The sequence below is a fragment of the Diaporthe citri genome, assembly GCF_014595645.1.
Source record: "Diaporthe citri strain NFHF-8-4 chromosome Unknown scaffold_5, whole genome shotgun sequence".
In the NCBI taxonomy this organism is placed as follows: domain Eukaryota; kingdom Fungi; phylum Ascomycota; class Sordariomycetes; order Diaporthales; family Diaporthaceae; genus Diaporthe; species Diaporthe citri.
Window position 1 is genome coordinate 122,620 of NW_025064850.1, and position 27,683 is coordinate 150,302.

At 40.3% G+C, this 27,683-nt stretch overlaps 7 protein-coding genes across 7 annotated transcripts; 4 read left to right on the forward strand and 3 right to left on the reverse strand.

Moving 5' to 3' along the window:
* Nucleotides 1-10,259: 10,259 nt before the first annotated feature.
* INS49_010760 (uncharacterized protein) lies at nt 10,260-11,958 on the reverse strand (the record flags this gene model as incomplete). The annotated part of the gene is made up of 3 exons (XM_043171483.1): nt 10,260-11,004; nt 11,066-11,345; nt 11,409-11,958. 3 exons carry the CDS (start codon nt 11,956-11,958, stop codon nt 10,260-10,262), a joined length of 1,575 nt encoding a protein of 524 aa, XP_043023228.1.
* Nucleotides 11,959-13,407: 1,449 nt separating this feature from the next.
* INS49_010761 (uncharacterized protein) lies at nt 13,408-14,083 on the reverse strand (the record flags this gene model as incomplete). The annotated part of the gene is made up of 2 exons (XM_043171484.1): nt 13,408-13,953; nt 14,042-14,083. The coding sequence occupies 2 exons, from the start codon at nt 14,081-14,083 to the stop codon at nt 13,408-13,410; spliced, it is 588 nt and encodes a 195-aa protein (XP_043023229.1).
* A 549-nt stretch (nt 14,084-14,632) lies between these two features.
* Nucleotides 14,633-15,533, forward strand: INS49_010762 (uncharacterized protein; the record flags this gene model as incomplete). Its single annotated transcript, XM_043171485.1, has 3 exons — nt 14,633-14,762; nt 14,855-15,120; nt 15,231-15,533. 3 exons carry the CDS (start codon nt 14,633-14,635, stop codon nt 15,531-15,533), a joined length of 699 nt encoding a protein of 232 aa, XP_043023230.1.
* Nucleotides 15,534-18,413: 2,880 nt separating this feature from the next.
* INS49_010763 (uncharacterized protein) lies at nt 18,414-20,162 on the reverse strand (the record flags this gene model as incomplete). Its single annotated transcript, XM_043171486.1, has 1 exon — nt 18,414-20,162. The coding sequence occupies one exon, from the start codon at nt 20,160-20,162 to the stop codon at nt 18,414-18,416; it is 1,749 nt and encodes a 582-aa protein (XP_043023231.1).
* Nucleotides 20,163-21,740: 1,578 nt separating this feature from the next.
* INS49_010764 (uncharacterized protein) lies at nt 21,741-23,133 on the forward strand (the record flags this gene model as incomplete). The annotated part of the gene is made up of 2 exons (XM_043171487.1): nt 21,741-21,788; nt 21,871-23,133. The coding sequence occupies 2 exons, from the start codon at nt 21,741-21,743 to the stop codon at nt 23,131-23,133; spliced, it is 1,311 nt and encodes a 436-aa protein (XP_043023232.1).
* Nucleotides 23,134-24,099: 966 nt separating this feature from the next.
* INS49_010765 (uncharacterized protein) lies at nt 24,100-26,097 on the forward strand (the record flags this gene model as incomplete). Its single annotated transcript, XM_043171488.1, has 5 exons — nt 24,100-24,447; nt 24,593-24,782; nt 24,841-24,909; nt 25,073-25,429; nt 25,496-26,097. The coding sequence occupies 5 exons, from the start codon at nt 24,100-24,102 to the stop codon at nt 26,095-26,097; spliced, it is 1,566 nt and encodes a 521-aa protein (XP_043023233.1).
* Nucleotides 26,098-26,773: 676 nt separating this feature from the next.
* Nucleotides 26,774-27,399, forward strand: INS49_010766 (uncharacterized protein; the record flags this gene model as incomplete). Its single annotated transcript, XM_043171489.1, has 2 exons — nt 26,774-27,031; nt 27,151-27,399. 2 exons carry the CDS (start codon nt 26,774-26,776, stop codon nt 27,397-27,399), a joined length of 507 nt encoding a protein of 168 aa, XP_043023234.1.
* Nucleotides 27,400-27,683: the final 284 nt, after the last annotated feature.

The following is a 27,683-nucleotide window of genomic DNA, read 5'->3' on the forward strand; positions in this document are numbered from 1 at the left end:
TAATATTTATTAATGTTATTAAAATAATATAATAAAATTTAAAAATACCTTATATTATTTATAAAATTATATTTTATAAAAAGCCATCCCTATAAATAATATACTTAAGTACTTTATAATAAAGCTATATCTTATTAATAAGCATTTAAAGAATATTTATATAGCTTTTATTTAAATTTCTTTATTAAAAAGTAAAAAAAGTTAAAATATTTTAATTTATAAAATAATTATAATAATTATTATTTATATTAAAGTAATTCTTAAGTTTCTTATATACTTAAGTAAATAAATCCTCTTAATTAATAACTTAAGTATAATATATTTTTATTAATTCCTTAAGCATATATAAAAAAGCTGCCTTAAATTATTAAGGCTAAATTTATAAGTTATTATAAGCCTTATAAAAAAAAAGGATCTTATTATTAAAAATATTATATAATTCTTTAATAAACATTTTATCTTTATAATAATATTTACTTAAATTAACTACTATATTTAAGTTAAGTAAAAAGTTTTTTATTTTTATTAAAGATAAAAGGGTATAATAATTATATGCTATATAAAAGTTATTAGCTAAAAAAAGGTTATTACTTCCTTTTAATAAATTAAAAGGTCCTAAAGGGCTATTACTATCTTTACTATTACCATTAAATAAGCTAAGCAATTTAAGTAATTTAAAATTAAAAAATTTATTATCATTAAGTAATTCTTTATCTTTTATTAAAACATAATTAAAGTTAAGAATAATATAAATACTTAAATTATAATTTTAAATTTAATTAATTTTAAAATATAATATATATTCTCTGCTTTTAATTTATTAACTATTTAGAATAATTTAATGCTTTAAGGATATATATTAATTTCTTTAAGGTATTTACTTCTTAAATATAAATGCCCTTAATTTAAAAAGTTTTCTTAATAATATATAATAAGTCTTTATTAACTTATATAAACATTAACTTAATTTAGCTATAAAAGTCCTTAATAAATACTTTATATACCTTATTACTTAATATATATATTATAGCTTAAATTCAGCCCTAAATATAAGTATTTAAGTATTATTTATTGCTAAGAAATCCCAAGAAATCTATTTATACCAAGGAATTAAGTATTTTAATAATGCTTTTAAGTATAAAAATATAATTCATTATAATTAATATTAATAAACCATTTTAGCCAACAACATTACTTATCATATCTACTATCTTATTATTTTAATAAAGTAATAATAAGGGTATGTTTAATTTAAAAAAGAAAATAATAAGAAAGAAAAATAAGTAATATTAAAGGAAAATAAAAAAGTTAAGGGTGACTTTTATAACTTAGCTATTAAAAGACAAATTAATTCCTTTTTTTATATTTATTTATATAATAAAACATAAATAAATATATTATTAATAAAAATAAACATTAATTTAGTTCTTTTAATTATAGCCATTAAATTTAAAAGTTATTATTAAGGTTATTTAAGGCATAATAAATATATATATATTAAGAATAGGAAAGTTCGCTATAATCTCTTATTATAATAACTACCTCTTTATATATTAAATATTATTATCATTATAAACTACGCTATATAAATTTATAACGTTAATAATGCCAATTAATATAATTAAAAGATTATCTTTTTAAGCCTTGCTAATTTATAATCACCCTTACAACCATTAATTAATATTAACTAAATTACATATTATAATACAATATTTAATTAATATAATAATTAATTATTATTAACTATAAAAGGAAGGAAGGCAAAAGGCCTAACTATGCTAACTATTTTATATATAATGCTAAGGCTGCTGCCTGCCGAGCATCTTAACGAGCTAAAGCTACCTAGTCCTAAACAGTCCTCCATATAAACAACACTCATTATTCCCACATATATAATCTTATTATTTTTATTTATTAAAATATATTTACTCTTATAAATACTTTAATTTAAAAGCAGCTATAGGACTTATTTAAGCCTATTTACCCTTATAAATACTTTAATTTAAAAACTAATTACAAGGCTTAATTAAGCCTATTTACCCTTATAAATACTTTAATTTAAAAGCAGCTATAAGGCTTAATTAAGCCTATTTGCTCTTATAAATACTTTAATTTAAAAACTAGCTATAAAGCTTAATTAAGCTTATTTACCCTTATAAATACTTTAATTAAAAAACTAATTATAAAGCTATTTTAAACTTATTTACCCTTATATATACTTTATTTTAAAATTCTTTTTAAAGCTTAAATATAATAAATATCCCTGGAATTAAACTCATAAGGTTTAAAATAAGTAAGTTTAATTAATAAGCTTATATAACTTATATATTATTAATAATAATAAAACTTTATAACCTTGCATTCTTATACATAATAATATATAATAATTATTTAAAGTTTTATTAAATTTAATAAAATTTAAAGATTATTAAAATATAAAATACTTTTAATAAATAAAATTATCTTTAATAATATTTAATATATTTTACATTTTTTAAAATATTAAATATAATTTATAATCTTTTTTTTAAACAAGTAATTATTATAATTTAGCGATAAAGCGTATAATTATAATAATTATTTAAGTTACTGTTGAAAAAAGATTAATTTATTTTCTTTTAAAAGCTATAGCTAATATTATAAAATTTCTATAATTATTAAGGGCCCTAGGGAATATTTTAAAACTTAATAATTTAGGTTTTATTATATTATTAAACTTTAAAGAGTAAGGTTATTTACTAATTTATTAATATAATGCTTTAATTATATGCTATTCTTAAAATAAATAATTTATTTCCTTATAAATTAATTATTTATTCTTTAAATAATAATATAATTTTAAAGCAATTATTAATACTTTATTATATTTTTATTTTATTATTTTATATTTTTTATTTCTTATTATTTAATATTTAAAAATATATTATATATATTTAAAAGTTAAATAATATTAAATTATATTATAAAAAAGATTATAAGTAAAGAATAAATTAAATTATAATTTAAAATTATAAAATAAATTATACTTTACTTATAAAATAAATTATAAATATTATTTTTTTATTACCTCTTTTAAATTTAATAACTTATTCTTTAACTTTTAAATATTATTAAATCTTTAATTTTTTAATAATATTATTTTCCTTACTATATTTAAATTAAGATTAACCCTTAATTTAATAATAATATTATTAATAATAGAAAATATTCTTTTTATTATAGCAAAAGTAATTAAAATAATAAAATATCTTTAACCTAATAAACTTATAATTAAATATTAAAGTTTGTTATTTTTTTAATAATTTAATAATTTAAGCTAAAGATTATTAATTAATAAATTTAATTAATATTATATATATAAAAAAGAATTACCTTAAAATTAAAGAAAGATTCTTAAAAATAAAATATATATTCTTCCTCTTTATTTTTAAATACATTAATAAATAATTTATCTTTAAAATTAAAGATATCCTTAAAGAGATTTTTAAAAAAAGAATTATATATATTATCTTTTAATAAATTAAAAAGCTTTAATTTAAGCTTAGTATTTATTAATATAATTATATATAATATAAAACTTTTTAACAAAAAACTTACTTAAAATATTTAACTTTTAAAAAAGCTTTTACATTTACTTTTATATTAAAATAAAAGCGTAATAAATTATTAAGCTAAAAATAACTTATTTTAATCCTAAAGTTAAGAATTAAAGAAAAAATAAAAGGTTTATAATCTTTTATTCTTTCTTTAATTATTTTCTAAGAAAAGTATTTCTTTAATTTTTTAATACTGGCATAAATAGCATTAATAAAATTAAATAAATATTTCTTCTATATATATAATTAATTATAAAATTAATAAATAAATAAAAAAATTAAAAACTTATAAACTTAAGGTTTTTTACTCTTTTTCTTTTATATTCCTTTATTAAGTTATTAAGGTTTTTATATATAATATATATATATAATAAACCCTTAAAAATAATTATATATAATTATCCTTATAACTTAATAAAAGGCTTAAAAAAGACTTTAAAAGTTTTTATAATTTACATTAAAATAAATAATTTTAATAAATTAAAGAATATTTCTTTATATTTATTATTAAAAGTATTTTTATTAATATAATTTAAAGGTTCTTTTAATATTAAAAAAACCTTTAACATATTATATATAAAATTCTAGCACATAAAAGTATTTAAAGAAATATTAATAAATATTTATTAAATAGTTTTAAAAAAAAGAAATAAATATTAAATAAAATATAAGTAATTTTATAGCTTTTTAGCAAGGCTTATGCTTATATAGCTTTTTTAATACTCTTAAATAATAAATTATTAATCTTAATATTATATTAAGTTAATATTATTACTTATTTTATATAAGTAATAAAATTTAATAAAAGTTAATATATATAAATATATTATAATATTTAATATATAAAATTACTTACTATTATTACGGTTTAGGCTTTGCCCATTGTAATTAGTTAATGGGCTTTGGCCTTATAAAAATAGGCTTTAACATGGATATAAATAGAGAGTAAACCTTCTCCTTTGCACTTTAAATATAAACCCTATTTAAATACCTTACAGCAAATAACCCAAGGCTAGCTTATAATATATATTTAAAATCCTCTTATATTATAAACCTATAATATAATTATATAAAACCTAATATAGTAAGATTTAAAAAGAATAATAACAGCCTATTAAGCCTTTTTTTATTTAAAAAAACTTTTATTTTAAAAATACTTAATAACTTAATTAATAAAGATAAGAGCTAAGTTTATAATAAATAAAAAGGCAATTAACGCTAAAAAGGCTTAATTCTTTTATATATTTAATTAACTAAAAACTTTTTATAACTACTTTTTACTTTATATTAATTCTATAAAAATATTTAAGGGGCAGCTAAAGAGCTTTTTAAAAAAGATTTGCTTTACGCTTAAAAACCTTTTTAAGCAAAAATATATTAAGCTTAGCTTAATTACGCTATAATAATATTATAAAAAAGGAATAGCAAAATTTCTTACTTAATTTAATTAATTAACTTATATAGCAAAGACTTAAAGTTAGCTAAATAAATATAAAATATTATTAATAATTAATAGCTTAACCTTTATAATAAAAGCTTAGCTTAATTATAAAGAATAGCTAAATATATTTAAGGCTTTTTATTTTACCTTATAATAATATAAGGGCGTTTTTAACGCTATAATAAAAAAGGATAATACTTAACTTTAAAATAATAAAGTAATAAATATTAATATTATAATAATCTTAATAAGCAAAGTTAAATATTTTATATATAGCTAACTTAGCTATTATAAGCATAATTACCTTAATTATTATAAAAAAATAAGGATATAGCTTTTATTAATTAAGGCTAATAAGGAAAAGGAGTTTATTTAAAAAGATATAAAATTTTTTTTATAAAATAAGGCCTAAAAGCAATGCTAACTTAGCGCTAACTTAAACTTAAAGTAAATTAATTATATATTAACTAATTTAACTTTATAAAAATGCTTAAAATTTAAGAAATTCCTATTAATAAAGTAAATTACTTATAATTAAGCATTAATTAATTATAAATTATATAATAAATTTATAATTTTAAGGTTTTAAGTAAAAAAGCTTATATAAAAGGTTTATATTAAAGGATTATAAGAATGCTATTAGCTTAGCCATTAACTTACGCTTAAATAATTATTTTTTATTAACTTACTTTAGCTAGCATATTAAATTATAAGAGTTAAGATATATTAATTATAAATAATAAGCTAAGCCTTTAATATAATTAAAAAGCATTAAGATATAATTAAATAGCTAAGCAAAGAATAATATTTAATTTATAACTAAACCATAATATCCTTTATTTTTTATTATATAACTACCCTTTAAGGCCCGCTATAGGGACCTAGAGAAGAAGGATATGTTACAATTTAGGCTTTGCTTATTGTAATTAATTAATAGGCTTTGGCTTTATAAGAATAGGCTTTAGCGTAAGTGCAGATAAGGAGTAAACCTTCTCCTTTGCACTTTAAATATAAACCCCATTCGGATACCTTACGGCAAACGACCCAAGGCTAGCCCATAACAACTATTTTTAATAGTATTATTTATAAAAAGAGCTATATTTAAATCCCTTAAATATTCTTTTAAAAATTCTTTAATTTATGAATTTAAAATAAATTCTTTTAAAATATTCTGCGCTATTAAATTAATAATATACGCTATATAATAAATATTATTTTTAAACTATTTATTTAATTTAAAATTAAATTTTTCTTTAAAAACCATTATAAATATATTATTATTTAATACATTATTTTTTATAAAGCTATAATAAAAAGTTAATTATTTATATTTAAAATATAAAAAGAATTAAATACTTAAAAATGCTATTAAATATTATACTTAAATAACATTTAATAATCTTTTAAAACTCTTTAAAGAGAATTAAGCTAATATATTTCTCTTTTAATTCTTAAAATCCAATTAATTTATAAATTAATTAAAATTTAAAATTAATATAAAAGACTATTACTTCTATATAAACTATATTAAATTTAAAAATCCAAATATTAAAATTAAAAGAAAATTTACCATTACTAATAATATTTTCTTTTAAATTTAAATTTAAATAATCTAAATTAAAATTAAAAGTATTATTTAAAATACTTTTAATTTTAAAACAATTTATTTTCAAAGCATCTTTAAAATAAAGTTAAGTTATTTCTTCTTATTAAAAGAAAAGAAATATATATAAATTTAAATATAATAATAAATTTTAAAAAGATTTAAAACTTAAAATATTAAAAGCTAAATTATTTTTAATAATTAAGTTTAAAATCTTTTTATAAGTATTATTTTTTATAAATTTAATTTTAATTTTCTTTTTTAAAAAAATAAAGAAATTTAAAGGAAAAGTTATATTATTAAGCCCTATAATAATTAATTAAATTTTATTTTTTAAAATATTATTTTTTAATAAAAACTTACTTTTATTTTTATTTACCCTTAATATTTCATTATAAGCAATATTTAAATATTTATATTTATAATATTATTAATAATTAAAGGCTTAAAATCCCTTTAAAGTATCTTATTATAAATAATAATAATTATTAATTTATTAATTAAAAAATTAAATAAGTTATTATTATACTTAAAAGAAATATAATATCTTTTTAAAATTATATATTATATATTAATTATATAATTAAGGTGCTCTTAAAGAATATTATTAAATATATTCTTATTATTAATATTAATTTAAAATATAGCTATATATTATACTTAGCTAACTATAATTTAATATAATATATAATTAAATATAAATAAAATATATAATAATATATTTTATTTATATTAAATTATATTTTAAAAAGATAAATACATAACTTACTTATTATACTTAATTATAATTTTTCTAGGGCAATTTTCCTTAATAAAAAGCAAGGTTTAAATAAATAATTTATATTTAAAAATATAAATTCTTATTTTCTTAAAAAAAAGTAGTTAATAATTAAGAGAATTATATTAATTATTTTAAAATATTTATAAAGTATCTTTAGAAAAAGAAATATTATTCTTAATAAAGGCTATAAATTTATTTATAAAAGATAGATTTATTAAGGAAGAATTGTTAAGAAATAAAGGGAAAAAAGATATTTTAAATATTTAAAATATTTAAAAATAAAAGAATTCTTAGTATTAAGGCGTGAATATTAAGGTATAAGTAATTTTCTTAATGGTAATAAAATAATAATAAAGAAAAAAAAAAGAAAAAAAGAAAGGAAAAAGAAAGAGGTTTATATATATTAAAGATTAAAAAAAATAAATAGTTTATTTCCCTAAATCAATTAGTTTATTCTTTTAAATAAGCTAAATATTTATTTAAAGAAATATATAATATTATCTTTTAAAAATAAATTAAATTATTTTTAAATAATATTAATATATATATAAATATAACTTAATTTAAGGATAATTCTTATATATTTATTATATATTTATTTAAATATATATAATTTTAAATTAAATAATATATATATTTCTTATAATGAAATCTTAGCTTTTAAAACTATTTAACTTAAATAAATAATTACTTTAAAGGCTAAAAAGCTATTTTTATTTTATTAATTTAAAAAGGTTTAATATAAATATATAATATTTAAAATTTATATAATAAATAAGTATTTATAGGGGCAAATAAGCTTAAATAAGCCTTATAATTACTTTTAAAATTAAAGTATTTATAGGGGAAAATAAGCCTAAATAAGCCCTATGGCTGCTTTTAAAGTTAAAGTATTTATAGGGGTAAATAAGCTTAAATAAGCCTTATAATTGCTTTTAAAGTTAAAGTATTTACAAGGGTAAATAGGCTTAAATAAGCCTTATAGCTACTTTTAAAATTAAAGTATTTATAAAAATATATAAATTTTAATATATATAATAAAAAAGTATTTTTAATATTTTTAAATAATTATATATAAATAAAAAAATAACATTATTATAATTAAAAAAAATTTTAAGATTCTTATATAATTTTATAAATATATATTTAATATTTTTATATAAGGTAAATCTTACTTATATTAAAATATTTATTTTTTTAAAGAGATAAGCTATTTTGTAAATATTATATATATAATATAGAAGAAAAGAGTAATTTAACTATATATTTTTTATATAGCTAGCTTAAAAACTTATTAAGAAACTAATTGCTTTATATAAGTGGTTATGTTAAAGGTAAGGGGGAAAAGGAGGGGCGTAAATATATTATATGCTATATACTATACATTACATATACTTATAAGAAAGCTAAATTATATATATTTCGTAATTTTATAATGTATATAATATAGTAATATATAATATTAATAAAATTTATAATAATTACTTATAATAATTATAATAATGTTTATTAATCTTATAATATGTAAATGCAATGTAAATTCCTTGCTTATGATTATATGCTATATGATGTGCTAGTAGCTAGGGGTTTAAATCACCCTAGAAATGACTTTTTTTAAGTTTTTTATTTATTTATTTAATTCTTTTAATTCTTTTAATATTCTTTTAATATTCTTTAATATTTTTTAATATTTTTTAATATTTTTTAATATTTTTTAATATTTTTTAATATTTTTTAATATTTTTTAATATTTTATAATTTTTATTAATATTTTCTTAATATTCTTCTTAGTATTTAATAAGCTTGTAATTATTTAAATATTTTTAAAACTTTAATTAATATTAGCCCCGCTTTTTTTCTTAGTTTTTTAATTAATTTAATTAGTTTTTTAGTTAGTTAATTTAGTTTTAATTAATAAGATTAACTAAAATAAATTAATTAGTTTTTAAAATTAACTAAACTAATTTAGTTAGTTTTTAAAATTAACTAAACTAATTTAACTAATATCAACCCTGACCATATCAATGTGTGGACCAGGAGAACTTCAAAAATTGCAACAATGCTTTATTTCTACTTGATAAGTAGACCTAGAATACACGATTCTACCATTTTCCCATGCGTATGAGTCGACGCCAATCTCGTCGCGAGGTTGGTTGAGAGAAACCTGGAACGTCCACGAGCTTGGTGTCATACCAGCAGGTGTTCGCGTGTATGGTTCTGCCTAGATATCTTGCTTTTCTTTTTTTTTTTCTTCATTTTTGTTCTTCTTTTTTGTTCTTTTTTTTTACTTCTTTTTTTTCCTTCTTTTTTTTTCCTTGTTCTTTTTTCCTTCTTTTTTTCTTCTTCTTTTTTTTTTCTTCTTTTTTTTTGTGGAATTCTTCCCTGTGGTAGTTTCCTACGCATTAACACAGTCGAACATATGGTAGTTAGTACTCAGGCCTTCTCCATGAAAATTGGCTTCGGCATGCAGATTATCCCACGGATTCTCACTGCCTGAGGTAGAGATGCGGGATTGCATTGGGCTTGCACCGTGGCATTCTGGCTGGTTCTCGGGCGGACGGTCATCATCATGGATTGTTGACCACTTCGACGAGGACAAATTAGAGTAGTCATAAGAACAATACCATCCGGTTTGCCGTTGGATCCCACAAGGAATACGATATCTAGCCACTTCTGTTCGGAGTCAGCTTTCCTCGCGGCGTGCAAAGTGCTTTCATCTATCGATCAATAACAGTGAAGTGTCGTAGCTCGCACAACTCAATTCCCTGTGACGCCTCCCCATTCATCTCATCTTCTCCATGCTCAATACCCGAGTCTGAACAGGTCACAGAGCCCACTTTAATCTATACCAGCCCCATTTTCTGTCTTTCCAACATGGCCAGCGCTACTGTCAGACTTCTCGTTCTTGGCGGCAATCTCCCTATCAGCGTCCTCATAAATGGTCGGCCTGTGCAGCTGCGTGGCCAGCTTGTTTCGGAACACGAAGACACTGTGGTTCTCCTCAAAAAACCTATCAATGTCCTCCAGCGACCGATTCGCCGTCTCGGGGTAGAAGAAGAACGTCGTTGGTATGAAGGAGGCACAGATGACGGCCCAAATTACCCAAAATCGATACCCGAGGTTCTCGATCCCGGGCGGCGTCACCTGCGCCACCATATAGTTCATAATCCAGTTAGTCGCCATGGCGAGGCTTGCTCCCTTGGCGCGGAATGCCAGCGCGTTGATCTCGGTCGGGTACAGCCAGGGCACGCCCAAGACACCCATCGCGAACGACGCGAAGAAGACGAAGAAGAAGGACACGGCCACGATACCCAGCCTGTAGCTGTCGCCGCGACCTGTCTCGGTGAGTCCCGTGGCGATTGCGATGATGGTCCAGCAGGTGGAGCATGCAGCAGCTGAGACCATCATGACCCGGCGCCGGCCATACCGCTCGATGACGAAGTAGGCCATAAACGAGAAGAAGAGGTAGTCCATTGAGCCAGCGGCGGCGAGGATCCGGGCTGTCAGCTCGCTGAAGCCGATAGCGTGGATGAAGACATAGGTCATGTAGTAGGAGGTGACGTTTATGCCCGAGATTTGGTTCCTGCCAGGGTCTGGTCAGCAAAACATTCCTGTCACAACGGTGTGCGCGAATCGCTACTGACATGGCTTGCATCCAGGCGCCCAAAATCATCCGCCGCATCGCGCCTGGGGGCCCGCGTCCGCTGATGAGCTGCACCCAAGTGTACTCGACGGCGTATTCACGGTCGAGGACGTCCTTGATGATGGAAAATTGCGTGCGGACGGAGGGCGAGCTGGGCGTGGCGCCGTGGCCTTCGAGCGCGGCGAGGACCTCCATGGCTTCGTCGTGCCGACCCTTGCGGATGAGAAGGCGGGGCGAGTCGGGGAGAAACGGACACATGAGCAAAACAAGGCCGGAGAAGACTGATCGATGACTTTAGCTTAGACACATAACGAACTCCCTAGCAAGAGCAGGAGCCGACTCACACATCTGAAAAGCCAGAGGGAACCGCCACGAGACACTCCCCGGCGCGAACGAGAAGCCCAGCGTCAACCAATTAGAGATGGCGAAGCCAGTGATACAGTTTGCCATCTGGATGATGATCAGCTTCCCCCGGCTCCGCATCTTAGACGTCTCGGACTGCCACACGCCGGCAGTAGCGGTGTTCATCCCTGTCCCGAGCCCAGCAATGACACGGCCGGCATACATCTGCCCGGCACTGTACGAAGCGGCCTGTATGATCGCCGCGACGGCGATGACAGAGCTCCCGAGCATCAGTGTGCGAGGGCGGCCGAGCTTGTCGCCGCTGTATAGCGTCGATAGGGCGCCGGCGAAGCAGCCCAGATTATACACGGACGTCATCGTGCCCTGATCTGCCGTCGAGGGATAGCCCATTGTCCTGAGGAAGTCGTCCGAGACGAGGACGTTCCCGAAGACGCCCTGGTCGTAGCCGTAGAATATGAGCACCGTTGAGGCGGCGATGGAGACCCATACTGTTAGCCGCTCTCCTGAGCCTCCGAGATAGCGGCGGGCCATGGCGACTTGGACGATGTTTCTTGATATCTCGAGCCAAGGAAACGACAGATGACATTAGAAAGAGTTGTGTATGACAATGCAGTCTATAAACGCATATTTGAAAAGCAGTGGTGGAGACAGATAGACAAGTTCCCTCCCTAATTGAGAAGCGCGCTGGTCACGTATTTATGTGCGTGTGCCCGGACCATTGAGGACGATTCGCTTATGATTCCGAACCTGGGGAAATAAGCAAGAGACATCACGCCGCAAGCAAAGCCGGGCCATCTCCGGCCACCCCCTCAGATTAGAGTCAGACAGATCGTGGTCACTAGTCGAGGAACTTGGTGTCAAGGGTGCGTAGGCTCGGTACTACGCATGCACTCCACGGCGCTACCCCATGGGGAACGTTCAACCCCCTCATTCTTGACCCCATCTGGACGATTCTGGCCGCAATCGCTGTGCAGATCACAGATATGGCGGATCGGATTGCCGAAGACAGGAAGCCGCGAATTGAGAAAAGGCACACACTATTCTCACAAGCACCTCAGAATCCATTGAATGGTCTGCAGATGGCTTGAAGTGGGTCTCGCTCGTCCCTGATTCTGCCGGGCACGAGGCTCTCATTGTTGAGAGTGGGAACAATGGAGGGACTTGGGGTGAGCTCACCGCTGCTCATCGGTGAGACTGGTTTGAAACTTAGGGAGGCCGAGAAAACTTCTTGAAGTCTCTCCAGATGTACCAAAGACAGAAGAGTCAGTAAATGCGGGCGGAATGTCAGAAAGCAAGACGAATAGACTTGCTCTGTCGCGTGTTCATCTCGTCCTTGACATTCCATCTACCACGTCCGCTTCCCTGCTAGACATCCGCCGATGGACCGCCATATGATAGAAGTGGTTCCTGACGTTTATGGACCATGTCGAACAAAGCTGGTGACAGTCCTCTGCATCGGATTGTGACAGTTTTGAACCGTTGACTCCTCGATTTGCACCCTCAGCAACTGTGTACGCACAACCTTTTGGGCATGATTGCTGCTCATAGTCACTCCCTTCATGTGGTGGCGACCAGATAAGAACAGCTGCAACTCTTCCAAGATTGGAGATGTCGATCAAGAGGAAGGCTGATAATCGAGCAATAGGTCCCGCCAGATCTCCAGCTCATACTGCGCCAATAGTTGGTGAACAATATTTGCAACCTGACCTTCAGTCTGCGTGCCATGTGAGCGTTGTCAGTCTTCTGTTCTAACGACAAGTTGCTCTCGATGAACACTCACCAGAACCCAACAGTGTACCCCTCCCGGGCCATCGTTTTCCGGGCCTGAGTCGCAGGACCCCAATACGACCGTGGTATTTGAAGTCGGGCAAATCGTGGGTCCTCCCGTTCGCGGAAGCGATGCGGAGGAGCCTGGGCTGAAAGCCCACAAGCGAGGTGGGAAAGAGGCCCGTGGGGAGCTCCCTTCGTAGCGCAGTGTCTTTAGTGCTTCTTGACGTTCTCCATCCACTGCTTGGACAGTTTCGTTCCGTCGTGCGCCTTGCGGTGCAGGGCCCTCTCCCACTCGTCCAGGCCCCGGAGGAACTCGCCGTCAACACCAACGCCGAGGTTGCTCCCGTCCTCCTTCCCGCTCGCCCCGCCCGTCTTCCTGGCATGCAGCGCAAGGTCGGCGGCGCGCGTGACAAAGGTCTTGCGCAGGACGCCGTCCAGCTCCCTCTCCTCGAACAGGTCCATGAGGCGCGTCGCGAGGCCGTAGAAGTGTGTGCTCTGGTCGCGCAGCGGCACGGCGCGCGGGTCGGCCTTCAGGGCCTGGACGACCTCGCTGGACAGGGCGCGCGGCAGAGACAAGTTCACGAAGGACTTGGCGTCGTCGTCTGCGGCGCCGCCGCCGGAGGTGTTTGCGAGGGCGAGCATCTCGGCGAGCCACAGGGGCAGGGCCAGCTTGGCGCCGGCTTTTAGGGGGAGGCCGGGGCTGTTGTCGAGGTGGCCCAGGTCGGGAATTTCGAAGTTGAACTCGCAGGGTATTTTCTGGGGAGAAGATCCAAATTAGCATACACGATATCTACAAAGCCGAATTCCACCACCATGCCTCCAAACATGGCTGTGCCGTTCGTACCTCTGCGTCCGTGAGGATCGCGTCAATGTCGTAGTACGACATTCTGAGGTTCGAGTATATATCTTGGACGCCAATAATTCGAGGATCAGTATGGAATGGGCCACTGAATCTTCCCTCAATCGGGTTCAGGGCGGATACGGACGAAGTGGTGATGTTGTTTGGATCCTGGGCCTAGAATATTGGCATGTGAACGCGGTCCTGGAAAATGGAAGCGAGACGCGACTGACTGCTTGGGCTGTGGGGCACAGTGCAATTGGTACAGCTTGCAGGGGGTGACAAATCGCGGCTTTTGCTGGGTGATGAGCTCTTGCGGCGCTATGACGACAGTGTGAGATCGGAGACCACAGCGTTGGAGCTTCCCACTGCATCCGAAGCTCCAAGCGACCTGTGTGTGTGGGCGTGTGGGGTCCGAGTCGGCCAAACGGCTTGACATCACCAAGACTGAATCACTTATCAATTCCTCTCTTCAACTTCGACTCCCCTCCTCCTCCTGCTACTCTCTGTACCAGGTTCGTACACGCTCTACCTAAATCAACTCCAGCTGCTACTTTCCAATTGGCCTTTATACCATCACACACAACCAGCTGCAAAATGTCGGCCACTCTCCTCCGATCGACTCCCGCCCTGCGCGGCGCTCTGCGGGCTCAAGCTGCAAAGCCTGTCATGGGCATGGCCAGCACGCAGTTCGTCCGCGGCAAGGCCACTCTGCCCGACCTTTCCTGTAAGTGGAATATCTCGCTCGTTTCTTCTGGGGTTTCTTGAGCTTTGCGATGCCAGCTTGAGCACATGCTAACAAGCGCCCACTCTCGACAGACGACTACGGCGCACTCGAGCCTCACATCTCGGGCCAGATCATGGAGCTGCACCACTCCAAGCACCACCAGACCTACGTCAACGGCCTCAACAGCGCTCTCGAGACCCTTGGCGAGGCCGAGGCTAAGGGCGACTCGTCCAAGGCTGCCAGCGTCGCGCCCCTCCTCAACTTCCACGGCGGTGGACACGTCAACCACACTCTGTTCTGGGAGAACCTGGCACCTGCCAACAAGGACGGCGGTGGTGAGCCAGCGGGAGAGCTCAAGGTACGTGGAAACGAAGAAAATGACGGACGGGTTGGGCCTGGGTGCTTGCTCCGCCTTCCCACAGCAGCCACTCCACAAGAGCAGCAGACTGACGTACATTGCGATTACAGAAAGCGATCGACCGCGACTTCGGCTCCTACTCCACCCTCGTGAAGCAGACCAACGCCGCCCTCGCCGGTATCCAGGGCAGCGGCTGGGCCTGGATCGTCAAGGACAAGGAGACCGGCTCGCTGAGCCTCGTCACCCGCGCGAACCAGGACCCCGTCTCCGGCAACCTGATTCCCCTGCTGGGCATCGACGCCTGGGAGCACGCCTACTACCTTCAATACCAGAACCGCAAGGCCGAGTACTTCAGCGCCATCTGGAACGTCATCAACTGGAAGACGGTGGCCAAGAGGTTCGGCCAGGCTTAAGGATGGGGCGGTGTTACTGGGATGTGTCGAGCGTGATTATAAGATGGATGATAATGGCATCGGCCTGTGTATAATCTTGTCTAGGTAGTGTCAATGCGCAGTGACCGTCGAAGATGACCGTCGATGTTCCGTACCGACTTGAATTTTTTGCTGTGCATGTTCCAAGTCGGGTGGCTATATGCAGAACGTATGAGGCACTACTGAGCAACCCTGCAATCCAGCTACATAGCCTTGGTGAACGCCCATGATAACTGAATGCGCCCCAGTCACATTTCTCTAGTACCCGCCGAACGGGCACCAAGTCTCGCAACGGATTATTCTCAGCCTCTAGCCAACATTCGCCACACGATCATGGCCCTAGCACTGAGAAGGCGATCATGGCTCCGCCTAGGTGTCGTCCACCTTTCCTAAGGGACCTGAGGCGTCAGGAGCACGAAGATCCTACACAACCCCGATATCAGCGAGTCCGGCCTGATGGCGGGCCTCACCCCTGTGATGCGTGTTAAATAGAATGAAAGTGGACGGAAATGTCGCCATGTTTGTGAATATACCAGAGCCGGGCCCATCCCATATTACTCTGGTACCAAACATCATCATATATTATGAAGTTCCCTCGAACTTCCAGGCCCCTTAGCTTCATGGGGTTGCATCAAATGCTCTTCATCTGTCCATCGTCTTGTCCAATACACACAAATTTCCAATTGCTCCATCGCACTAGCCGGCTGATTTATCGCCTGCCTCTTCCGCCTCTCGTCTCTGAAGAGAACGTGTCTTCCTGAGATTTGTGGTGCTCTTCCTCCTGCGCTGGTGTGCGCATCAAGGAAATACCTAGGTCGACCCAGCGTGTCCGTCATTAGTCGCAAGCTCTGTGGAGTTCTCTCATTTTATAAACGCACCACGTTCTAGTTCGGTCATTGTGTTCTTTACTATTCCTATACAGAGATGTTAGAAGAACCTTGGAACCCGACGAAGCGTTTGGTCTGTGAAGTTGAATTTTTCAGGGTTCAGAATGGCCTTGTATAAGGTACTTACCCATGTCTTGTCTAATCTCGGCTTGACCAACGAATAAGGCTGCATTGCGAGGTCTGTTAACACAGCAACCACGATATTCCATTTGTTGAAATCGGTCGGGGACAGGACGAGAGAACAATGCTGGCAGGCGTTTGTGCCAACCTTCCCTGGTCTCTGCCAGCTGAAATTCGTGCAGCTGTTCTGGACAAAAATGAGCCCACTTACCATGGAGAAGAGTCCGTTGCACATCAATTGATATGTTGAGAGCCTGACTTTTCAAACTGGCTAGGCTGGCGGCTAACCCGGCCTTTAACGTTTCAATGCTCATCAGGCTCATGGATGCGAAACCACCTAGATAGAGCAAACAGAATGTCAAAAAGCGGATATCAGCGGCTCTGACCTTAGAATAGCCTTCACTTACCTCTGAGCAACGTGACTAGTTGGATGCGAAGTTTCTGCTTGAGACGTAACGCCTGTGAGAAAAGTTCGCGTACGGCCAAATAGATTTGAAAAGAAATCGCTTGTAGGCAGGAGACGTTCGCAAAAAGTTCAAGGTCACGTTGAGCTCGATCGACAAGATGCGGAATGTCTTCGGCAATTTTGTATATGAATTCAATTACCTCAAAGATTTCGGTGGGCACCTACAAGAACAGATTCTCCCTTAAGAAGTGCCCGTGAAAAGCATAATCAGAAACATACTTGTAGGAAAATGCGGAAAGGACCAAAGCTTATTGTTGTTTCCTCAATCTCGCAAGAAATATTCGACGAATGGAAAAAAGAGAACTCAAACGGATGTGGGTAGTGTGCCAGACGAATGAATCTTGGGTATCGTATGACTTTGTTATGATTTGCTTGAAACCATGCCATCAATTCGTCGCTGACTTCACCCTCGGCTGGACCAGCAACGTTGGCCATTGCCGTTTAGCGAGACTCATCGCATCTCTGTTGCCAGTAGACTCAGTCATACCATTCATTTGACGGGGACGGGGAGACGGGGCCACGACCTTGGTGGCTTCCGGCCAACACACCCTGATGACTTCGGAAGCATCTTCCATCGGCGCCTGTGGATTAGAGGGTCCATCCATCTGTGATTATCGTTGTGCGAATTCTGTCATGAGGGAGCATAAATAAGGAGGTAAGTTTCAAGGTCTGCAAAGCTGGGCTGGCACAGTGTCTCACTCGATTTAAGTATTCCAAGGTTCAAGCCGTGTAACCCTCCACTCCGCGCAAAGGACCGCGTCCCCGAATCGAAATGTCATCTTGGGGTGACACAAGTAGCAAGTCATTGGTGGTAGATATCTCCAGTGGCTCGCCCACGGTTCCCCCACGGTTCGCCCAGACTCCACCCATGGCAGGGCAAGTATGTGGTGTTACACTGCATTAAAGGCAACTGCTAAATCCATGTTATTGGAGCTAGATATTGGTATGGACGGACATAAGAAACGGATTTGAGAATCGTCTTGGTTCTATCTGCAAAGAGCCCGTCCTAAAGCCTTCCATGACAATTCACTGCAAAACCACTCATCGAATCCCGCCATTTACATGCAATTTCCGAGAATCCAGTTCGGTGAGAAAATGCGAGGGAGGCTACACGATCCCCCAAGATCACTCTACCAAGCATGGCACCTATGGACTAAGGCGGGAGCATCAGCAGCATTCATCTCAACCCTCTCCACGGCCCTCTTCTCAGGCCTGTGACCAGGGGCCTATCGGTAGGGGTCTTTCCTGACACATCCCTGTCGGCCGTCTATCACGCCTTCATCAGCTTATGACCCACCCCTTGGCCAACGTCAGGCGGATTTTGTCGAAATGTACCTGTGCACTCAGCTGGACGACGAGATAGCATGATGTACCTCACAGTTGGCTTCATCAACATCTCCTAGCTCCACTCGAGTACAGGGTATGTACGTCGATCTGCCAGTACCCAAAGCCCTGCAGAAGTCCAGTGATGTTCTTGCAGCTCGGGTGGAAGTAGTCATCCTCGGAGGCGCCAGTCGGGAACATGGGAATACTGCAGATCTCATCCGGAGACGGGCACCTCTCACACTCCCTCCAGGTGCTCCACCTGAGACGTTCGGTAAGCTGCACGATCTTCCCCTGCACCGCCTTCACAACATCGCCAGAGCTGGGCGTCATCCTAGGATTTGCACGCAGGACACTCCGCAGGAAAAACAGCGTGTCGCAGATATTGTGGGATACCCTCTTCACCGCGGCCGCAATGGCGTGGTCTTCTGGAGTCCATGTCTCGGGGCGAAGACGGGACGGATCGAGATAGTGCTGTGTGCAACGATCGATAGCGAAGTGCTCTGAGTTGGTGCTATGGTCGATATAGTTGATGTATGGATCGACCATTGTGCCGATGGCGAGGAGCAAAGCATCGTGTGACCACTGGTTGTTCGCGATATACCCCAGCCTTTCGGCGAAGCGTGTCACGATGCTGTCAACTACACCTTGCCAGTTCACGACCGTCCGCTTCGTCACTTCTTGACCACCGCGTGCGGAAAATACATCCCTCAACCTGTCGCGAACTGTCGACCTGCTTTCGGCCGTGGCGTTCACTACCCTGGGTAGATCCTGCCTATGCCAGTCCGGATTAGACACGTTCATCGGGTAGGAAAATGCCGACACCATGCTGCTCCAGTCAATGTCCAACCGCCCGGCCGGGTGCCCGTGAAAACGAGCGGCAGAGGCGCGGAGCCACTCGAAGAGCGAGGCGGCTTGATGTGGCAGCAGCCCAGTCTCGTTGCTAAAAGAGCTCGCTTGCACCGATACCAGATCTAGCCCACCTTTTTCGGAGAAGTCGCAGTAGATGATCTCAAACCCAGCCTCCATGCGTATAAAGCCATCGATCTTGGCGCCAGTCGGATGCTTCCACTCCTCCGCAAGAGCACACGGTTGCTCGGCTCGCGGCCACTCCCCGAAAGTTGGTGGGACAGTGTCCGCCTTGTCGCGTCCGAGCAGGATCAAGTCCTGGCTATCGAGGGAGCCAAGCGGGCACTTCGCGGCAGCTTGGCCATCGATGTAGAGCAGATTCAGGGGCCGATTCGCACGGTAGAGATGGAAATATCCGCGGATCAGCCTATCGAAGGGCGGCTGGTTGGGTGGCGGGTCCTTGTCGTCATCGTCGTCGTCCGTCTCCTTCATAGTGGCCATGGGACTTTGCGAGAATAGGCTGTCGTGAAAGGACGGACTGTGAGGAGTATCAGACGGTGGCTTGGCATGGGAGCTCCGATGCCTGAGAAGAGTCTTCAAGACATATTCATCGTGCGTCAACTCGGCTCTGGTGAGGAGGTCCAAGTCTTCTGTGAACTCCCATGAGGCGGCAAATTGCGCAGCATGTTCCACTTCAAAGGCCAACCACTCGAAGCTTTCGGGGCGGTCTGGACTGAAGCCTCCATGATAGAAGACGCTGCCCTCGGGCGCTGTGGCGAGATAGAACGACAGGCCATTGTGGTGAACAGACGAGCCCCACTGTCGCATCGCGGAGTGGATCGAGTTGAAGATGGCGAACGCGTTCTTGTTTGCGCTCTCAATATCAGGGTGGTTCGAGGTAGAGCGAGATGCAGAGACGGAGACGGAGCTAAACACCAACGCCAAAGTGGGAATTAGACTGCGCATGATCGTGGCAGAGCCTGGGTTTGTCGCGCGGGACAAGAGCTCCAGACATGCAGTCTCGGGTGAAAGATCAGACTTTGATCCTTATCGACATTACGGGGAGTCGCTGCTCTCACAAATGACAATGAGGAATGATGAAGACGGTGAGCAACACAAACCTCGAGGATCACCGCAATTTGGACCAGTTACCTTGTGGGACGGGAGGATAACCAGCCGGTCTTACCTGCTTGCTTGGCCTGGGCGTGCTCACCCAGACTCCAGGCAGGCAGCGAGATAGACGCTTGTACGCCTTGATCTCCAGCACCCCCAAACATGGCTGTTGCAGAGAGTGAGCAAATCGGCCAGGATTTGCGAAGATATGCACAGTTGAACTTCAAATTCCATGCAAACTGGGTACTGGGCATTGAGCCCGAGTTTGGCACGTAGTAACAGAAGCAAGGTTGCGAAGGAGGGAGGAGGGAGTGACGTCGAAATCGACCAGGGGTCTGACGGCCCAGAAAGCTTGTCTTCTCCCGATGTGGGCTTGGACCGGTGTGTCCCTGGCGCTTTACGCGGTACGGTGTGCTAACAAAGCCTGGCCCGCTGTAACGCGATCGCGAGCCCGAGCACAGAAGATCAACAATGCCAGGTGCTGTCACTAGCTTTTAGAAAACAATGGCTTCGGACCCGATGCCAGCGACTTGGAGGCCGATCCGAGCGGCTTCAAAGTACAGATTCCACGAGTCGAGCCCCATTGATACCATCTAATCAGTGGCTTTCTGTCGGCCCTCTCAAGCTGGGAGACGGTGAATCGTCTGGCTCTCCGCCATTCTCCCGGCGTCGCAATCAAGACGGTAGGACGGCCTAACCCACCCTTTCTCCCCGACCCTTTAGTACAGTATGTCCAGAAATGCAGCCAATTGGAACCTCAACTATTCAGCTACCATTTACCCTTTCCGCTTGTGCACATGTTCTTCAGGGCACAGTTCGCTCCAGCCCTGCCTAGTGTGGGGGAACGATCCCGATTGCGAGATGTAAGCTCTAGGGAATCCTTCTAGAAAGTCTCCACATGTTTTCCCATACCGCGTCGTGGCCTTCAACCTCGTGAATGACGAATCCAGCCACGGCAGTGGCATTCGGTACCACTCTGTGCACCAGCTGTGGAAGATACGGAGGCAGCCTGCGGAGATACTGGTCCAGTCGAGGTCTAGTCTTATGCAGATGTGCCCTCAGCAGGAAAGATACTGGACACCACCAAGCACGCACAGGAGATGGCTGACTCCAGATGACAACGGTGACGCGCGAAGGATTCAATATCACCTCCTGCTACAACGCTTTTGGGCGTGGTATACTGCGATTCTGCACTAGCATTTCCATCCCCTCCCCTCGTCAATGATTCCGTGGGCACACAGGTATAAAAGAGATGGCTTGCGCCTCCAATTGCCGGAGTCGCTGCTGGCACCCTCCGTCCGGTGTTCGCCTTCACGGACCACTAGCACTCGCTTCAGCTTCAATAGTTGTAGCCCAGTATCGAACAAGGCCGCCACCTAAATTCCATCGACGAAGACCTCATCCGAGAACACACCCCACCCAGTCGCCACCATGAAGCCGTCTCATGCCCTTGTCTTGGGCGCTCAGGTGCTGGCCGCAGTACGTGCAACCATCTCCATCCCAGCTCCGATCAACCTCAACGTCTCCTGGGCCCTTGCTGACCTCGACTCCCCCCGACTAGGCGGCCCAGAGCAACGCCACAAATGAGACCACACTGCCCCTGAGCACTGATTCCGAGTTCTCTTACATCTTGAGTGTGGTTCTGGCACTGTCCAACAATCTTGGCTCAAACACCGGCGAGGTCCTCCGTGCTGCCTCACAGATCACCCCTGGAGACTTTGAAAGCTGGTACACCCAGTTCAGCTACCTCGCAGGACAAATCGAGGCCCAAGGCGACAGCACAACCTCTCCAATCGGCCAACTGGAGTCTTACTTCCACGCCGCATCTTACTATCGAACCTCGGGCTTCTTCCTTGTCCACAACAGCACTGATCCCCGGCTCTTCAGTCTCTGGGACAGCCAGCTGAAGAATTACGCCAAGGCCATCGATCTGCTCCCCTTCCCCGGCGAGAAGCTCACCATCCAGGGCCCAGGGTTCACCATCCCAGCCTACTTCTACCCTGCCGACACCTACTGCTCCCCATCAAAGAAGGCCAAGCGCGCCTGCGCTGACTCAACAAAGCGCCCAACAATCATTGCCGTAAGCGGCTACGACGGCAGCCAGGAGGACCTGTACCACGGAATAGGACGGCAGGCCACCTCCCGGGGGTACAACTTCGTCACCTACGAGGGGCCGGGCCAGCCGACCGTGCGCCGCGAGCAGGGCCTCGGCTTCATCCCGAACTGGGACGCCGTCGTGTCCCCCGTGGTCGACTACCTGCAGACGCGCGACGACGTCGACACCGACAAGCTGATCCTTCACGGCCACTCCTTCGGCGCCATCCTCGCCGTGCGCGCCGCTGCAGTCGACAAGCGATTCGCGGGCGTGACCCTCGTGGACGGGCTGTACAACCTGCAGCAGGTCCTCAAGGAGCTCTTCCCCGCGCAGCTGATCCAGCTGTACGAGGCGCCCAACGAGACCGCCTTTAATGCGTACACCCTGGCCATCTACAACAGCGGCCTGGCGCCCAGCAGTTTCAAGTGGGTCTTTGACCAGGGCCTCTGGGCGTTCAACACAAAGTCGTACTTTAACTGGTTCGACCAGCTGGGCAACTACACCATCGATGGGTATGCGCAGAACCTAACCATCCCTGTACTTGTGGCTGGTGCCGACCACGACACCGTAGGCCTGGAGCAGGCGCCCACCGCGGCGAAGCTGATTGGGTCTGAGGCGACTTTCCATCTGTTCCAATCTAATACCGGTGCTGGAGAGCATTGCCAGATCGGGGCGGAGAGCCAGCTTGGGTTGACCCTGTATGACTGGGTTGCTAAAGTGGTAGGCTAACTTGGTGGATTTAATATTGCTTACTGTTGTCAAGATTTAAAGGGAACTTAGCGAGACATCATAGTGTGGAAGACACAATACTTATCAGATATGACTCCCAGTTCCAACTTTTTGCTGCCGTTCTATACATAAGAGCATGTCAAAACAGACTCATCGTCTTGTCTTGGGCGTCCAAATTTCTAGACCTGCTGTCTGCATCTTGAGCACCGCCTTGCTTGGAAGCGAGTTCTCTTGCAAACAGCAGACTAGATCAGATTCGGCAGAAAATTCAAAATGCATATTATTCAAGGCTTATAGCCCGGGTTAGAGCATTGTGATCGGGTTGTGGTAGGCGATATGGTATGGATCTAGGTTACAAGTCCGTGCCAACCACACTCCATGCAACTGTGTATCAAAGAAGATTGTGTGTATACTGGTGGGAAGAGACGCACTTGGAATATTTATCATAGCTGTACATGATTATACGTGCATACTTTAGTGGCTGGCTCTACGGCTCAGCCCATGCCTACGACTGTATGTAGTGTCCTTTGCAATTGGATTAAATATTACCTAGTACATGATGAATTCAACTAGACTTGAATTAGGGCTGCACTGTCTGCCCCGTGTTCTCTCAGATTGAGTCTAATACTTTAGATCCTGAAGTCTGTCCTAGTGTATTGTCTCGTCACGATATCTGTTACTAGTTCAGTCTAAGAACACACAAGTGACCGAACCGCTCCACGGCACGCTGTGAAAAAATGGATAAACTGGCTCTCATTGCGAAATATGCTAGGAGCGCCGAATCCTTTCAGTTTGGGAACTCTTCACAATTTGTGCGTCCAACCTCTCATCCTCGTCGTACCACTTCACGATATACATGACCGGGGAGAGAACGGAGTCTTTCAGCCCGTAAACATTCGAGGGTCATCAGCTTCCCGGGCTGCGAGGATGAGTGAGCGACCCAACCGTTTACGAGCAGCTGCGAGAATGAGCTGTGATCTTTTGAAAGCCCCTTTTACAAAACTGGTCAAGGAACGTGAAAATAGCGTCGTGTCTTGGGCGCTGAAGACCTTGAGCAACACAACCGACTCTACCCAGTGCAACTCCGGTAATGCATCCGATGACGACCGGCTATCTCACGGCACAAACACAGATTTGACTCGTCAGGAGCAACCGGATATTTCCACGACGACACCACAGGCGGGCGCGGATGAGCCGTATCATGTGTTTGGAAACCGTATGAAATGGGTCTTGGTGGCCCAGATTGGCGTGGCTGGCACCTTCTCTGGCTTGTCATCCAACATTTACTTCCCGTGCCTTAAGACAATTACAGAGGTGAATTAAGACAACACTACGCCCCCACCCCCCTCCCCCCGAAGCTTCCGGGCCCCATCCCGCCTGCCTGAATAATTTTGCTAAGCCGTCACAGGAATTTAAAACTTCGCACCAAGTCGCTTCCCTTACAATAACTTCCTATCAGCTCATCCAAGGCATCGCGCCGCTCATATGGGGAACCCTTTCAGACAAATTGGGCAGACGGCAGGTGTACGTTTACTCGTTCATGGTATATATTGTTGCCAACATCGTCCTGGGCTTCTCTCCCAACTTGCCAATCCTCTTCGCCTTCCGTGGCCTGCAGGCGTTCGGTAGCGCCTCGGTTGTCAGCATCGGTTAGTTCAAGACCGCTCAAGTCCAGAAATATGCTGCAAGTAGCTGACACCTTCGAAGGCAACGGGGTTATTCAGGATATTGCACTTCCCGTCGAGCGTGGTGGTTTCATGAGCATTTATCAAGCATGTAAGTCACACAAACAATTGGCTTTACTTTACTTAGGTTCTACGTCGAGTTAATTGTGAATGCCCGCCTTTAGTACGCATGTTCAGCATTGCCGTTGGTCCTGTCATAGGGGGCGCCTTGTCCCACAGATGGGGATTCCGATCTATATTTTTCACACTTACAGTACTCGCCGGCCTGATTCTCGTCCAGATTATTATTCTGCTACCTGAGACATTGCGACTTGTGGCCGGAAACGGCTCTGTGCGCGTCAAAGGTATCAAGTATAAGCCTCTTTGGGATGTTATGTCCCAAAAGCGTCCCGACTTCGCAGACCATGAGGAGGTTTCCAAGCCGGAGGTCAAGCTGCGGGACTTTTGGGAACCTTTGCACATGCTTGGTGAAATGGATACGCTGCTGACCCTCGTATTCGGTGGAGTTGTCTACTCGATGTGGTCTATGATGACCGGCACTACGACCATGCTGCTCGCAGAAAAGTTTGGCCTTAACGAACTCCATATAGGCTTTGCTTACCTGCCCAATGGTGAGTTTGATCCCAATAAATCAAGAACTGTTGGACAAGTTAATGCTGACGCTGTAATTGTAACAGGCATTGGCACTTGTGCGGGATCAGCCCTTGCCGGATGGCTGATGGACAAGGACTACAAGTCCACCGAGGCGATTTACAAAGACACACACAGGATTTCTGAGGACTGCAGTATTTCGCCAAAGGCCATACCCATTGACTTCCCAATCGAGAAGGCACGGTTCCGTCACGTCTTTTGGGTCACTGGGCTGCTGGCGGTCTTTTCGGCGCTATATGGCGCCTCATTCTGGGAGCTGCCCATCACTTCGCGTCCTGAGTGGATAGCTGTCCCGCTGGCCCTGCAATTCTTCATCGCTGGGACAAGTAACATGATATTCGCCATCAACTCCACCCTCATCACGGACTTGCATCCCGGGAAAGGCGCCGGCGCCACTGCTATTAACAATTTGGCGAGATGTACAATGTCTGCCGGCGCTGTCCCCCTCGCGCACTACATGATCAAGAGATTGGGGACGAGGCCAACCTTCTTCGTTCTGGCTGCCGTGGTCATATTTTGCATGCCCCTGGCAATAATCAGTCGAGTGTTGGGAATGAAGTGGAGGAGGAAGAGAATGAGGAGGATCGAAGATCTCCAAAGCGAGTCTCGACGTGTCACCGAGACATAATATTGGAGTTCAGAACGAATTGGCGCGTTTTTCAGATACGAAATCGAGCCCAGAAGAGGACGTCCTTGAAAGACGAGAGCAGAGCTATGTGGTGAGATTGAATGTGCCATATTTCTTCATATGATAGTGAGGTGAGATCTGGGACGCGTATAATAATGAGGTTCGTAAAGTCTAGAATTGCAATGCAAATTTGACTTACACTAGATACTATATCCGTCCTTTAAAATACTTACGGCATCAAGTACACCGTTGCCAGCGCGCGGAGGGGGCCACGCTCTGCCCCCTCCCCCTCTTTCGAGAACCAACCCTGAACCCTGACTCTTGTGCGATCCAATCACGCTAGGGGCTTGTCCTAAACTTCACTCGGTTCCACTGCAGATCACAGTCATACGGGTCACCCAATGACATTCCTACGCTCAAACTGGAGCCCGCCGATAATCATTCATCGCCTTTCCAAGACTTTTTGACACACAAGGACCGATTTCTCATGGATTGTCGAGCGTGAGAGCCGCCAATGCCGAAGTCGAGTCACCCTTGATTCAGGAGGCAAAATCTGAGCGTTGACCGGAACCAGTCTGCAAGCCCACCTACATCCACACCTTTGCATCCCGTCTGTTTACAACCCATCAGACGACAGAATTGTATTGGATAAAACAAGTCGCCATCACTCAAAGTCATGACTTTGTTTTTCAACCCCTTCTCCCGGTCCCAGGGCGGCAATGCATGGTTCCGAGTTGGCCTTGCATCTTCATTTCCAAACATCACCAGCGAGGACGAGGACAACATCGCCCATGCCCGCCCATGTGGCAGCGAAGCTGTCACCGCGCCTGGCTGCAAAGTGTTCTACGTCCCCAAAGAAGATAGCTCGCGTGCCAACCAGGTGACGCTCGACGATTCGGGGGCGCCGTCGGAACCAGGAAGCCTGCGGGACCAAGTGCTTGTCTTCCAGTACAAGGGCAAATTCCATGCAATAAATCAGGCAAGCGATAAGCACCCCAAGCTGCCTTGTCCGCATCTCCTGTCTGAGTGATTGCTCACTGACCGGATACGCAGGAGTGCCCTCATTCGTCATACCCTCTCTCAGACGGAGTGCCGTTCGACATCGAAGATTTCGGCATTGTTTTGAGCTCCGGCATCACGTGCCCCAAGCACGGGTGGTCGTTTGATCTGATCACTGGCAGAGGCGATCGAGGCAACTATAGGCTGCAGGTGTGGGAGACTGAGTTGCGCCCCGTGGAGACGGCTGGCGTTGAGGGAGGCGACAATGAAGTTTGGGTGAGAAGGAAGCAGAGGATTGGTTGAAAGTCCTTGAGGTTTGTTTTTGCGGTTGATAGAGGATTCAAGGTCACCACCGTCTGACGATTCCAGGTATCAGCGCTGCCTCGCCCAAGAGTGCCTTTTTGGTCTGGCACTTTCTGGCGTTTTAGATTCACACATCAGTACGGTAGATCTTTGTAAATGAATACATATCATGCAAAAATTCAGTAGGAGCCTCACTGCCACAATGCCAAATCTATGACTGCTGTCAATACTGTTGAAGTTTTACCCGGTCCACTGCTGATCCGGGGCCACTACATCCTCTTACA